The 12,507-nt window shown below is 56.1% G+C and overlaps 2 protein-coding genes across 2 annotated transcripts; one reads left to right on the forward strand and one right to left on the reverse strand.

The window, feature by feature from the left end:
- Positions 1-767: 767 nt before the first annotated feature.
- On the reverse strand, positions 768-7,974 carry NCLIV_035230 (conserved hypothetical protein; the record flags this gene model as incomplete). Its single annotated transcript, XM_003883724.1, has 12 exons — positions 768-941; positions 1,119-1,742; positions 2,461-2,560; positions 2,952-3,015; positions 3,386-3,470; positions 3,958-4,029; positions 4,506-4,698; positions 4,968-5,021; positions 5,564-5,712; positions 6,019-6,168; positions 6,557-7,119; positions 7,728-7,974. The coding sequence occupies 12 exons, from the start codon at positions 7,972-7,974 to the stop codon at positions 768-770; spliced, it is 2,475 nt and encodes an 824-aa protein (XP_003883773.1).
- Positions 7,975-9,898: 1,924 nt separating this feature from the next.
- NCLIV_035240 (putative DnaJ domain-containing protein) lies at positions 9,899-12,126 on the forward strand (the record flags this gene model as incomplete). Its single annotated transcript, XM_003883725.1, has 2 exons — positions 9,899-11,235; positions 11,889-12,126. The coding sequence occupies 2 exons, from the start codon at positions 9,899-9,901 to the stop codon at positions 12,124-12,126; spliced, it is 1,575 nt and encodes a 524-aa protein (XP_003883774.1).
- Positions 12,127-12,507: the final 381 nt, after the last annotated feature.

Raw genomic sequence — 12,507 nt, forward strand, 5'->3', positions numbered from 1 at the left:
ACATGAACGACGTGCACAAGGAAGCCAGGCGTTTTTAGTGTCCTACATTCGCCGGAGCCTTGTTCTCTACAAAGGTGGAGTTATCACACTCTACAACCGCCTCTGTATTCACCTTTATCTAGACCTTGTGTGCAAGGACAGAGACGTCGACTCAGCTCTTTCGTGCCTATACCAACTGTTTCGTCCTCTGCTTCCACGCCCCCGATGCGACGGGAAAAACGGAAGCGAACACACCCGTTCCAAACCGAGAACACTAAACCGTCGACCGTCGTGCCGCCCACCGCGCGTTCTTGTCTCGGACCGTCTAGCTGGACCTGCTTGTGATAGGGAACACATACCCACGGAAAGTCGGAACACGAGGACGGACAGACCTCTCTTCCACGCTTGCGTCGCTCGATGCGGCCTTCGAATACAGCCTACCAGTTTTCGCGACAGAAACACCGCCGGCACGATACACCATTTTCTGGGTAAGGAACCAAGGTGCGGGAGCTCGTGACACCGGCTCTCTCGTGAACCTGTTTCGTGGGGGTCTTTCCAGAAAGTGTGGAGTCAAGAAAGAACGCGTTTGAAGTCGTGTCTGACTTCGCGCGGCCCAGGAAAGCCTGTCTTCGTCTCTGTTCGCACAGAGCCTTGCTTCCTCGCCTGAGAGCCGACCCCTTTCTTGCCCTACAAAGCCCCCCCCCCCCGGCACACCAGTCTGCGCGCTTTTCTCCGTCACCACTCCGCATTCTCGCCTCGCTGACGCCCATCCAAAAAGGCGAGGTTCCCTACCACGCCGGAGCTGCGCCGCCTCGCCTGGGTTCGGCGCTTCGCGACACTGTCTTTAAGTCACTGGCGACCGACTCGCTGTGTCGGCGCTTGGCCTCGTGCTCGGAGAGCTCTCGGTCATCTTCACTGCCTTCGCTGTCTTCTCTCTGGGTTGCCCAGTTCGACGGATCTCGCTGAAAAAACGTAAGAGAGGCACAGGATCCTCTGGAAACTCTGTGTCGCAGATCGCACAGGCGCTTCCCAGCGAGGCGCCTACCGGAGCTCTGTCGCCTCTGGAAAGGACGCACGCGCGGCGACGGAAACGCATCGTCCGCGCGCGCAATAAAACCACAAAACAGATCCTTTCTTACTTGCTCTTTGTCGTCCTCCTCTTGACTGGGAATTCCCGTCTCTGTATCGGCTTCCACTTCTTCCTCGGGGTCTTCTTCCCCCTGGAAATCGAGGTCGTCGTCGTCATCTCGGGCGTCTTCTTCAGCTCGCCTCCGCATTTCGTTCACGTAGACAGCAGCGACTTGTTTCTGCACGTCGGCGCCAAGGCGCCCTACGCTCACGTGGAGCATGTGTGGGCATCCGCCGTCGCGCTTCACACACCGCGCGACGGCGGATGCAGCCTCAGGGCGCTGTTCTCTGCCTCTTCTTTTGCCGTGCTTCCTTCGAGGATCCGTGAAATCCCCCCCCAAGTCGCCACTCGAAACCAAGAGGTGAAGCACGAAGGGAAAAAGGTCCGGGTTTTCCGCGTCTGCATTCGGCGTGCACGCATACAAAATGCTCCTTTCCCCACCCGGCGCGGGCGCCTCAACGCACACGTGGAGAACCACCGGAAGCCGCTTCTCTTCTTCGCCTCCGGCCTGCTTCAACGAGCAGAGGAGCGCAAAGGTGCGCAGATACGCCGGATGAAGAAGAAACGCTCGCGGATGGCGCAGCGTTACCAACAAAACGCCGCCTCGCGCGTGGCTGAGAACGGCCAAGTCCAGCTGCAGGGAACGGAAGCAAACGCGCCGCGCGAGAGACAAACGAAAAAGGGAATGAGAAAAAAAGACAGGGCCGAGTTCCCTACACAGAACGCGGGAAAACAAAAACCGTGGAAAACAGAAGAGAACATGGCGCGACTGGAGTCAACGCGTGATGAGAAACAAAGCCACCAGGCCGAGAGACGAAGATAAAAAACTCCACAGACACCGGAAAAGTGCACCTCAACGCGGCGCCCTGCAAATCAAAACACACAAAATCTTCTACGGGAACACCGCGCGGCGCTTTCTCCTGTGTGTGTCTTCTCTTCCCTTTGGATAGATCCGGCCTTTACAGGCATTCGAGCCAAGCGCGCGCGCTTTTTTCCTTCTCGCAAGAGACTCGCGGTCTCCTTCAGGGACGCCTGCATTCGCGTTTTCGGCGTGCCTCCCTTTGTCAGCGGATAAGATGAGGAAGAAATGAGGGTTTCATATCCACGATGTTCTGTCCCTCTTTCTTCAGGTTTGCAAGAGCTCTTCTGCGAGAGGCGCTTCCCCCTCTCGCACACTGGGCCGGAAAGTCCACACTTTCTTTGAGACAACGACAGCACTTTGTTCCCTGAACCCCGCGACGCACGCGTGGATTCTCGGTAAAGCCGCTTTCCTCCCAGATCACACGTTTTCCCTTTCCACCGGCTTCCGCTCAAAAGCTCCTTGCGATGCACAGACGCCACGCTGTCCTTACATGCCGAAAGAGTTGCAGAAGGTGGTGTACCACAAGCGACTGCGCCTTCTCGAGCTGCTGAAGCACCACCGTTTGCTCGCGGGTTGCCGTCGATGTGATTCTGAACAAGGGAAGAGCGCGGAGCGAAAGCCACCGTCCAGGAAGAAATCGGTGTACGCACTTGGATGTCCAAGATTAAACACCTCGAGACTTCTCCTTCGACAGCGAAAAACACGGACCATCGGGCGCGTCCGCGCTTCTTCACAGTGCGAGCGGTTGCCGGCTAGTGGCAAGGACAGAGCAACACGACAGCGAAGGGCGAGATACAGACGGAGAAGAGAAAAGGGGAAAGATGCCGACGAGCTGGACACCGAACAGGAAACAACGACAGACGGCGAAGGAAGACCCCGTCGCATCTCTCCTCTCTCGCGGCGCTGTGCTTCCCGATGAACACATTAAACTGAATCCACGTCTTGGTCAATTTGTGCATGCTGTGTGTGTGAGGGACTGACCGTGTAAGAAGCTGCAAGGCGTCGATGGCGTTGACGCGATACACCGAGGCTCCAACTGCGTCTTCTGAACGGGCACAACAAAACGCAAGACGCCCCGACAAAAACTCGAAAAATGTGCAAACAGCCACACGCCGCTAGGGTGCTTGCCTCGCTTCATCTCTACATCTACACACGCAGATGAAGACAGGCATTGATATAGGCGTCCAGGAATCTGTGCAGGGACCGGTTCCTCTGTGCAAGCACACCTATACACACACAGTTTTGTGAACACAGGCGCGTACGCCGAGATGTCGATACACAATTTGTGTACGCATGCGCGTCTTCGTTTCCACTGCAGTCGAGTTGACGTTTGCACACGCGTGCGCGCGGTGCTTGAATAGATTTCGCGTTTTGCTGCAACTAGTGGTGCAAACGGGGAGGAAAAACAGACGTACGTGAGCCGGGTCTGGCGAGGAGAGCTTGAAGGAGGAAGGCAGTGTCCACATTGGGGACAGAAGGGAGGTTCCCGCGATCCTTCGCCTGTACGTACACCGCGAGAGAAGCGCAGGAAGCTGGCCGTTCAAATGTAACAGCGAAAGTCGGAGAAAAGGAAAGAGAAGCGCCAAACGACCCCCGAGGACGAGGCGAAAGAGCAGAGGAAAACGAAGGAAGGGGAAACGCGGAGACGCGTGAGGCGAGGCAGACATTCGTGGATGACGAGAGGGACAAACGCGGGGAGAACGAGAAGCAACGCAGCGCGGAAGGAAAACAAAACAAACAACTGGGCCGCCCAAGAAGGGTTGCACAGGAGGTGGCGAAAAACCGGAAAAGTGGGGGCGGGAAAGGACACTAGGACGCCGATGGGCAAGACGAAGCTACCGACAAAACAGAGGGAGGCGAGAACACCGAGAAGAGGGAGCAGGGGAGAGGAGACTGAAGAAATGAGGCAAGAGAAAGGAGAAGAGACGAGCAGGAGGAGACGCAGAGAAAAAGGAAGATCTGTGGTTATCTAAAGAGCGGGGCCTACCCAGTTGAGGCAGTAACAGTCTCGTAGTTGCAGAGTCTGTCGGAGGTAATCGTACACAACTCGTTGCTGCGACTGCACGCAGAGACAGGGAAGCAAAGACGAAGAAATCGGCGGAGAAATGGAGGGAGAGAACGCAGTGAAAACGGAAGACGAGGAAGAAGGAAGAGACAAACACACACACACACACACACCCGCACACGTGTAGACAGAAGAGGAACGCCACGTGAGGCAGCCTCTTCGACAGAGAAGGCGTGGAAAGACAGAGGGAAAACACAACTGGAAGCGTTAGTCTGACGGGACGCTTTGCCCCTCACTTCTTCACCCCTCGTTCAAAAGGTTCGCCCTTCAACTCTTCTTCTTCGTCTCTTCTTCGTTTGGTGCCTCTCTTCTTTCAGCGTTCGCCACCCCAACAGCGTTGACCACATCCGCCAATCGAAGCCACTCCCGGCGTGCGTTTTTCTGCTCTTTTCCCTTCTCTCCCCTCCACGCGTATCTCGTCCTCTCCTCTCTTTCTCTCGATTTTCTTCCTCTCTGGCTCTGGAACTCACGGCGGCGAGACCGCTGAAGGGGTTGACCATGTCTTTGCATTCGAGGCCGCACTGGACGCGGAGTTCGTTGCTCTGTTGCTGGCTCATCCAGGCGCGAGAAACTTCTCCCGAAGCCGCCGCAGGCGACGCGTGGCTGCTTCCGAGCCCGAGGAAGAGTAATTGCCTGCTCACACTGAGGGAGTCTCGAAGGCACCTGAAAGCAAACACACACGCGAGACCCAGGGTTTTCCCGTGAAACCTACAGAAAGAGGTTTAACGCTGAGAACGCGCGCGAAAATCCCCACGCAGCGGAAACTCGCCCTTTGACACGGGCGCCGAGAGACAGGAGCGAAAACTCCGCCTCCCACCGTGTCAGTCTCTAGGCCTTGCTCTCCGCCCTTGCCGCGCTGTCTCTACCCTCTAAATTAGAAATGAGGTCGAGTATAGCAGAAAAAAGGAGGAAAAGATCCGAGGGAGACCCACCCGTTTCTCAGGAGCGGCAACAGACCGTTGTTGTCGTCGTCTTCTATGTAGGGGCTGCGCACACAGAAGGGCGAGAAACAATCAAGACACCATCAAAAGTGTCGACACCTCCGCCGATATCTTTTGCTCGATCGCTCCGGCTCCTCACTGCACACCAGGGACAGAGCAACGGGATTCTCCACCGTTCGGATACAGCACGAATGCGCACGAGTTTCCACCCCTTTCGTCCTGGCCTTTCCTTTCGATAAAACGCGCATGCCGCGAAGCCTCCACGCCCATCAAGCCTTGCAAAGCCTCGGAAGTCGGCTTCTCTCTTCCCTCTCTCTGCTCGTTTATCTCTCTATGCGCCTTCTTGGTGCCCTCACTTCTTTCTGACCCCTTTTAGCTTCCCTTGAATGACAACGCCACAGGAGACGGGCAACCATCAGTCACAGAGACGGAAGGGAAAGAAAGGCGGAAAGAGAGAAGATGGGCGACGCAGCGACTTGTGTGTGCACCGTGAACCTAGTTTTTTGACTGTTTTCCGCCTGTTTCCGCTTCTCTCTGCACTGCGCAAAAAGGAGAGTGGCAAACGCGTTTTATAGGTGAAGACCCACAAAGTCGAGACATTGATGTCTTTGATAGCCATAATCAAATCGTTGTAGTCGTCGCTCGACAGCCACTCCTCGTGAAGAAAGGCAGCAGCTGCCGTGGCGCCTGCAAACGCGTAAGCGCTACTCTCCACCTCATACAGCGGCTCGAGGACCTACAGAGAAAACAGTGAAGGAACACCAACAGCGGGAACAGCTCTGACCCGCGAATCCCTTCACCCGCAAAAAGCGTCTACATCTACATGCATACATATATATATTTATATATCTGTACATACACACATGTGTCTGCCTATACATATGTGTATATATAAATATATATAAATAGAAATATACTATTATCTATATGTAAGTGAGGACGGCGGAGAGCATGTACGGGTCGAGGTGCGCGCGTAGGCCGCGTCCCGTGCGCGATCTTCTCTTGGTCAAGGGAAGAGGAGACGGCGGCGACGGCGTTTTACCTTGGCGAGGACAGCTGCACACGGTTTGCTTCGATACACCCCGGCAGCGAGGAGAGAAGTGTGTCCCTTCCCGGCCTCCAGCCGTTCTCTTCGTCGTCGGTCCAACGCCTCCTGCTCCGCCTCTTCCATCGGCATCATCCACCGGCCATCCTGAAAGCCACACGGACACCCACAAACACCCGAAACCTCCAAAGACCACCACGCCAATCACCAGAGGAGAGACATCTACAGTTCTGAATCCATACCCTATAGACACATCTACATGTACATACATCTATATACATCTATGCATATGAATGTAAACACAGGGAGGCCGTGGTTTGTCCTTAGGCACGGCCTTTCCTACACGGGAAAGACGGGGAAAAGACATCTGTAGGAATACCCTCTCGTGTGGAAGCAGGTCTGTGCATTTCTTCCTCGCCTCTCGCTCGACACGTGTTTCGTGTTGGCGAACCAATCGAACGCCATGGATGACTGTAGCAGAGAGAGATACTCAGGGTACTCAGGGACTGTTCTTGGCATTGTCGCACTCGCTTACACGTATGAGCGTGGTGTGCACGGGCCTTCTGGCATCAAGGACCGCGATTTTGATTGCGTTTCTGAATTTGACTTCGATTCGTCGAACGCGTTCTTCGTCCTCAGGTGTCAGTACACCCGAGGCGCCGGCGCCGTCCAGGTTGTACGCGTCTTCTGCGCCCGAGGCGGCAGCGCGACCAATGGCTTCGTCGGCTCCGGCCTCCCCGGCGTCGCCGTCCCTCGCATTGAAAAACGCGAACGGCTGTCTACGCAGCCGCTCCGCGCGTTCTCTGCGTCTCTGTCGCCGCAACTCCTCGAGAGCCTCGAGGCGCACCGCCTTGTGCAAGAAGAGATCTGTGACGGCAGCGAAGAGCGTGGCTGTCAGGCCTGCTGTCTGCCGGGCGTCTCCGTCTTCGTCATCAAGCTCGTCCTCGTCTGCCAGGCCGCCGAGGCCGATGAACAAAATGCGGTCGTAGAACGGTAGGCGATACGCGGAGGATGAAGGCAGTCCCGGAGAGGACGTGGGGGCGTGACTTACGTGGTACTCCAGGTGCCGATCGATCCAGGCCAGCACGTCGGGGATGCCTGCGAGACGGGGGACGAAAGGCGCATGTGCGAGGGAGGAAACCTTAAAAACGGCGAGAACGGGGAGACAAGACGACGGCTTCAGGAGGCAAGGACAACAAATGGAGAAGAGAGATACGCAGGCAGAACCAGGGAGCTTGTTGGACAGGAAGAAGATCAAGAACAGCGAAGCAGAAACCGGTGGAGGGGTGAAGAGAAACAGAATGGGTGGCGGAAGCCGCACGAGAGACACGCAAGGAGCAGAGAGACGCGAGCATGAGAAAGACGAGGGCAGAGAGGAGACGCGACAGAAGGCCCGGAACGAGAAGGCAGGAAGCGAGACAGAGAGCGCGCGAGGAAAGACGGCTGAGAAACGAACAGAGAAGAGACATACATGTCTCGCGCCCATCTGCTCCTTCGTTCCCGTTCCATTCCGCCCCCGGAAATCCGCAGGATGTCTGTTAATGCCGATGCACATGTAAAGGCATATATATATATATATATATACATATACATATATATATATATATATATTGTGTGCGTCTCAGGTTTTCGCCTGGAGGCGGAGAGGCGTGTGGTGAGGAGGCAGGAGACGCGCGGCTGCGTTTCGTTTCGCTTTCAAGGCTCACCGGAGACGAACTCAATGTCGAGAGCAACGTTTCCGCAGTCCCACTGGCTGTCGAGGAAGAGGAGGCGCGAATTGAGGAACGTGGAGAGAAGATGGCAGCAACAGACGCTGTCCACTTCCGGGGTGCAAAAGACGAGGAGGGACGTGGGGCGGGGCGGGGAGTCGGCGGCATCGTCGGGCGCAGATCGAGGCAGCGAGTTGAACTGGAAGAAGGAGCGGAAAAACTCATCGAGAGCAAGCAGCACCATTGTGGAAGAGGCAGCTGGACTCGCAACCCAGTCGCGGGGCGCCACCGAAGCAGCTCTGGAGACGCATGCTCGCAGGCGACCAGGGCGAGGCAGGAGCGACGCAGGATCCGACGAAAACGTGCGGGCTGCGGTGGAGACCCCGGAAGAAATGAGAGCGGAGGCGCTTCCCAGCGCCTCACCCCGTGTTCATGGGTACTCGGAGACTTCCGTCTTCTCTGAAGAAGAAATCCAAGGGCAAAAACAGACACTGAAGACGACGACCCCTCTCACTTCCCCAGTGGTGCTGCGCCGCAGGCCGTGAGAGTTTGCTCCTGACTGAGAGGAAAGCGTTTCTCCAGACACACTCGAGAGACCGCGACGGCCCGCGGAGCCTCGCGCCTGGCTGGTCGCAGAACAGCAGTCTCCGCTTCGAAAGCAGAGACGAACGAGAAAAAAATGGAGACCCCGAGGCTGAGCGTCGCTTCGGCCACAAATTACCGGGGCCGCACGAGACACTCAAAACGACGCGCGTCGAGGTGGAACGGCGGAGACGGCAAGACACAGGCGACGCCACCGGTTTTTTTTCAGAGTAAAAAGCGTAAGGAGGAAACAACTTGAGCGGAACTGTCCTAGAGCCGCTGTACATACACCCTGCGGTACTGCTTACAAAGACAAGACGAACGGTAAGCTAGTTCTTCCGGCCGCTGCAAACACGGGAAGGAGGGTGCGTTTTTTCGGCTTTTCTGGGAGAATGCTTTGGGACCGAACGTGTGTTTCGCTGCACACAGACTTCCCTTCTGTTCCAGGACACATTTTCGAGAGAAACAAGGCGCGTCACCTCTGGAAACCCTTCAACAAGCGAGGAACATGCGGGGTGGACATCGCCAACCTCCGGTGGTAAAACACAACCGTGGGGGTCGGCAATGATCTTCTCGTGCAGATAGAGCGGAAAAACACACGCTGCATCTGGTACGGGAAACGCATGCAAAAATCGATGACCGATTTTGCTATGGTACTACCCCCCTGCTGCCCGAAATCGCGAATCGACTCAAGGACGGAGTGAAGTGAATGAAGGGACCGACAGGAGGGCGGAAAATCGTACAGAGAGTAGGAGATACGGAAGAAGCTTCATCCACTGAGAGCAGCGGAAAATGCTCGACAACAGATGGTAAAACGGACACACAAAACTCTCCGACCCCCCCCCTTCTCGTTGCCGTGTGCCCGGGCTTTGCGCGAGTCTCTCAACTTGCCAGGTCACACTTTCTCGACGCTCTGTTCCGCTGACACCGCCCACAGGAACGGAGGAAGTCTTCCCTTCTTTCTAAGGTACTAGCAGTGAGGCAAGAATGCCTGGAACGCGTGGATACTCTAACTTAACTTGCCGCTGGTGACGCTCTTGCCTGTTCCTGTGCCTCCCTTGGGTTGGCCATGACGCCAGAGTGCATGCGGAGTCTGCAGGAGGTCAAAAGGGTTTTAGCTCATTTGTTACATTTTTTCACTGCGAGACAGCCCCCCTTTGTTGGTAAAACGCGCTTGGTTTCGTCATTTTCCCAAGGGTGGACACTTGGACGTCAAGACAAGGGCATTTCTCTAAAATCAGATGCGCCCCAGTCGGCCTCCTCTGCTGCCACGTCTGCGTACCAGGATTTCCAGCCCCGATTTCTTGCAGTCCACTTGCGTTGCCCCTTTGGTGTGGTTTTTCTGCGTGCTTTTTGACAGTTGAATTCACACGTCTCCGCTTGCGTGCTCCTTCGCCTCTTTTTTGTCTGCCGTAGTGCCTGCATGATACCCGTGCGTCGTTAGTCGACCTAGATCTCGTCTTCTCGTCCTTTTTTTTACCTCTCTCGCTTTCTCGTTGCTTTTCCTCTCTGTAGTGTTTGCTCCTTGTTCGTTTCCTCGACCTCGCGCTTCCAGACCACTTTCTGCTCTACCCTGTCTTGGATCCATGGATCGCGGGGCGGGCGCAGCTGACGGGGGCGTCCCGGCCAGCCCCCTTCCAGAGTTGCTGCTCGGCTTCTGTCCGTACACTGTCTTGGGAATATCCCCGCCCGAAGAAAAGTCTGCGCGACTCCCCTCTGGAAGTGCGACTGCTGCTACACCTGTTGCTGTCAGCGCATCGGCTGCGTTTTTCGCGTCGGTGACCCTGAAGACTTTGGCGTCGTCTTACAGGCGGGCGGCGCTGCGGGCGCATCCAGATAAAAATCGAGGCCGGGAGACGCAGGCAGCCGAGGAATTCGTTCGCATACAGGCTGCGTATTCCTTCCTTTCTTGTGAAAAGAATAGGGCGGCGTATCACGCCTTTCTGGAGAGCCGCGAGCGCCACGAGGCTCTCCTGGCCGACCGGCGTCGCCGCGGACTCCAGGCGGACGAGAAGAAGAGGAAATTTGCGGAAGATTTGAAGAGGAGGGAAGAAGCCTTTGCCCAGTCGCAGAGAGACGCGAAGGAAGCAGAGAGAGGCGCTCGCGCGCGAGCAGATTTTGAGAAGGACCGACTGCAACGCGTGCGAGAGAGAAACGAAAAGATCCTGGAGGAACATCAAGAGAAACTAAATGCCAGACATGCGCAGCAAACTCAAGCTGCCAGAGAGGCCTCGGCAGCTTTCTTCCATCAGAAGCCGCGTTTTGCAGGAGGCGGTCAACCGTGGGATGTGTTTGATTTTAAGCGAAGAAAAGTGCAAGAAAGCCACGCAGATTTCGACGCGCAGCGCCCCATTTCCGCTCCTGCCAGGAATGGTGAAGCTGAGGACGCGGACGATATCGAAGATATCCTCACACGGTCGGTGTATGTACACTGGGCAGTTGAGGCACCGGGGGCAGATGGAGAAACGCGAGCAGAGAAATCAGGTTCCTCTTCGAACCCCGGTTCGCCAGAGAATGAACAAGGCGAGGCACCGAGTGCTGCCGTCACTCCCACTCTTCTCTCTGCTCTGTTCATTCCGCTCCATGCTCTCTATATATACGGATATACCGCAGAGAAGGGCTACGCCTTGGTCGCCTTCGCAACCCGAGAGCGTGCGCTGGAGAGCGCCCTCGAGTTTCAGCAACAGCAGAAGCAGACTCGAAGAGGGCTAGGCAGTGGGAAGAAGAAACCCCCGAGACTTCGGGTGAAGATCGCTGATCAGGTTGAGCACTTGAAGGAGCGACTGTCGGCGCTTCAAGAAGACGCGGATGTTGCTGGAGCGGAATTTGCGCGCGTTGCTGCCGATGCCGCGAAGAAAAGAGCAGACGGCGAAACGCCGAGTGCGAACTCTAGAGGGTTTGCGGATCCGGCACAAGAAGCCACGTAAGTAGCCACTCCTTCCTAGTTCCGAGCTCTGCTCGCTGTATGGAACGTGCGTCAAACAGACACTCAGAAATGCGCAGAAAAGCTGTCGGGTAGTCTCGGGGCATCAGCTTGCCCAAGCGTTTCTGCGGGGCGACTTGTGTGCGGGAAGTCGAACGGAAGAGCGAGCGCGAGATCCGCTTGATACAAAGTTGCCTTTGATTATGCTTTTCCACTGAGTCGTGGCTGTTAGGCAGGAAAGTGTTTGTGTTTTGGGGATTTGCCCCTGGCGAAACCGACAGACTGCGAGTCCACGCGTCTGCAACGGATTAAAATGGCGAGGCCGATGGCTCTACCTGGCCACATTCCGGCTTCCAGAAGAGACTCTATCGTTCTTCGCCAGTACACTGGAGCGTTCACTTGCGTCCAGGTCTTTCCTGACTACTGGAAGCAGTTCCAGCAGCGTTGCAAATTGTCCGTCTCGCCCACTTTCATTCCTCTGCATCGCCAGCGTGGGTCGTGACGGTGGCGTCAGACACCGTTTTGCAGAATGTGTCTGCTTCTCTCAGCGTGTCTGGGCCCACGAGAAGGGAATTGGGCCACGTGCCTGTGTCGGCTGTTGCGTTTTTGATACGTTTCTGTGGCTGTTGTCTTTCGGCTCTACGTCGCTACAGGCAAGCGCCCGACTTGAGATCCGCTCCAACCATGTCAGCACGGGGAACGCCCGAGCCTGCACAGGCTCCGCCTTTTTTCCCTTCGCCTCCTGCGGTCATGACGCCGACGTCGCTGGCCGAGTTTGAAGCGGCGACGCTCCAGCAACTGAGGCTGGCCGCCGCAAAGCGGAAAGCCTTGCAAGCGGCGCAGCAACAGGACGCGAATGGAGCTGGACCGCCTCCTGGGGTCGGAGGATGAGAAGGGAACCTGTTTTCCTTTGCGATTCCGAGGGCAAAGCGAATCTGTCTCTGCTCGGCGTTTTGTGCTTTTCACTTGTAAACAGGCTGCTGGCGTGCTGGCCGGCTCATCTTGGTCCAGAGGAGGAACTTGTCAAGCGCCACTGTGTGAGGTTCTTGTGTTACGCTCCTTTGCGTGAAATCGCAAGCACACATTTTTCGAGGCTCTTTCAGACAAAGGTCGCAGCACACACTTGATGCAGGATTTCTCGACATACAAATTAGCCACGTTGCTCTCAAGTGGCCGCTTCCAGAGAATCTACCCTATCAGCTGGCACCCCAGGCTGCTCTCAGGCGGCGCTCCGCGACTCATTACTGAACAGTTCAAAGCTGCACACCATTT

Source organism: Neospora caninum, chromosome VIII (assembly GCF_000208865.1).
Source record: "Neospora caninum Liverpool complete genome, chromosome VIII".
Classification (NCBI taxonomy): Eukaryota; Apicomplexa; class Conoidasida; order Eucoccidiorida; family Sarcocystidae; genus Neospora; species Neospora caninum.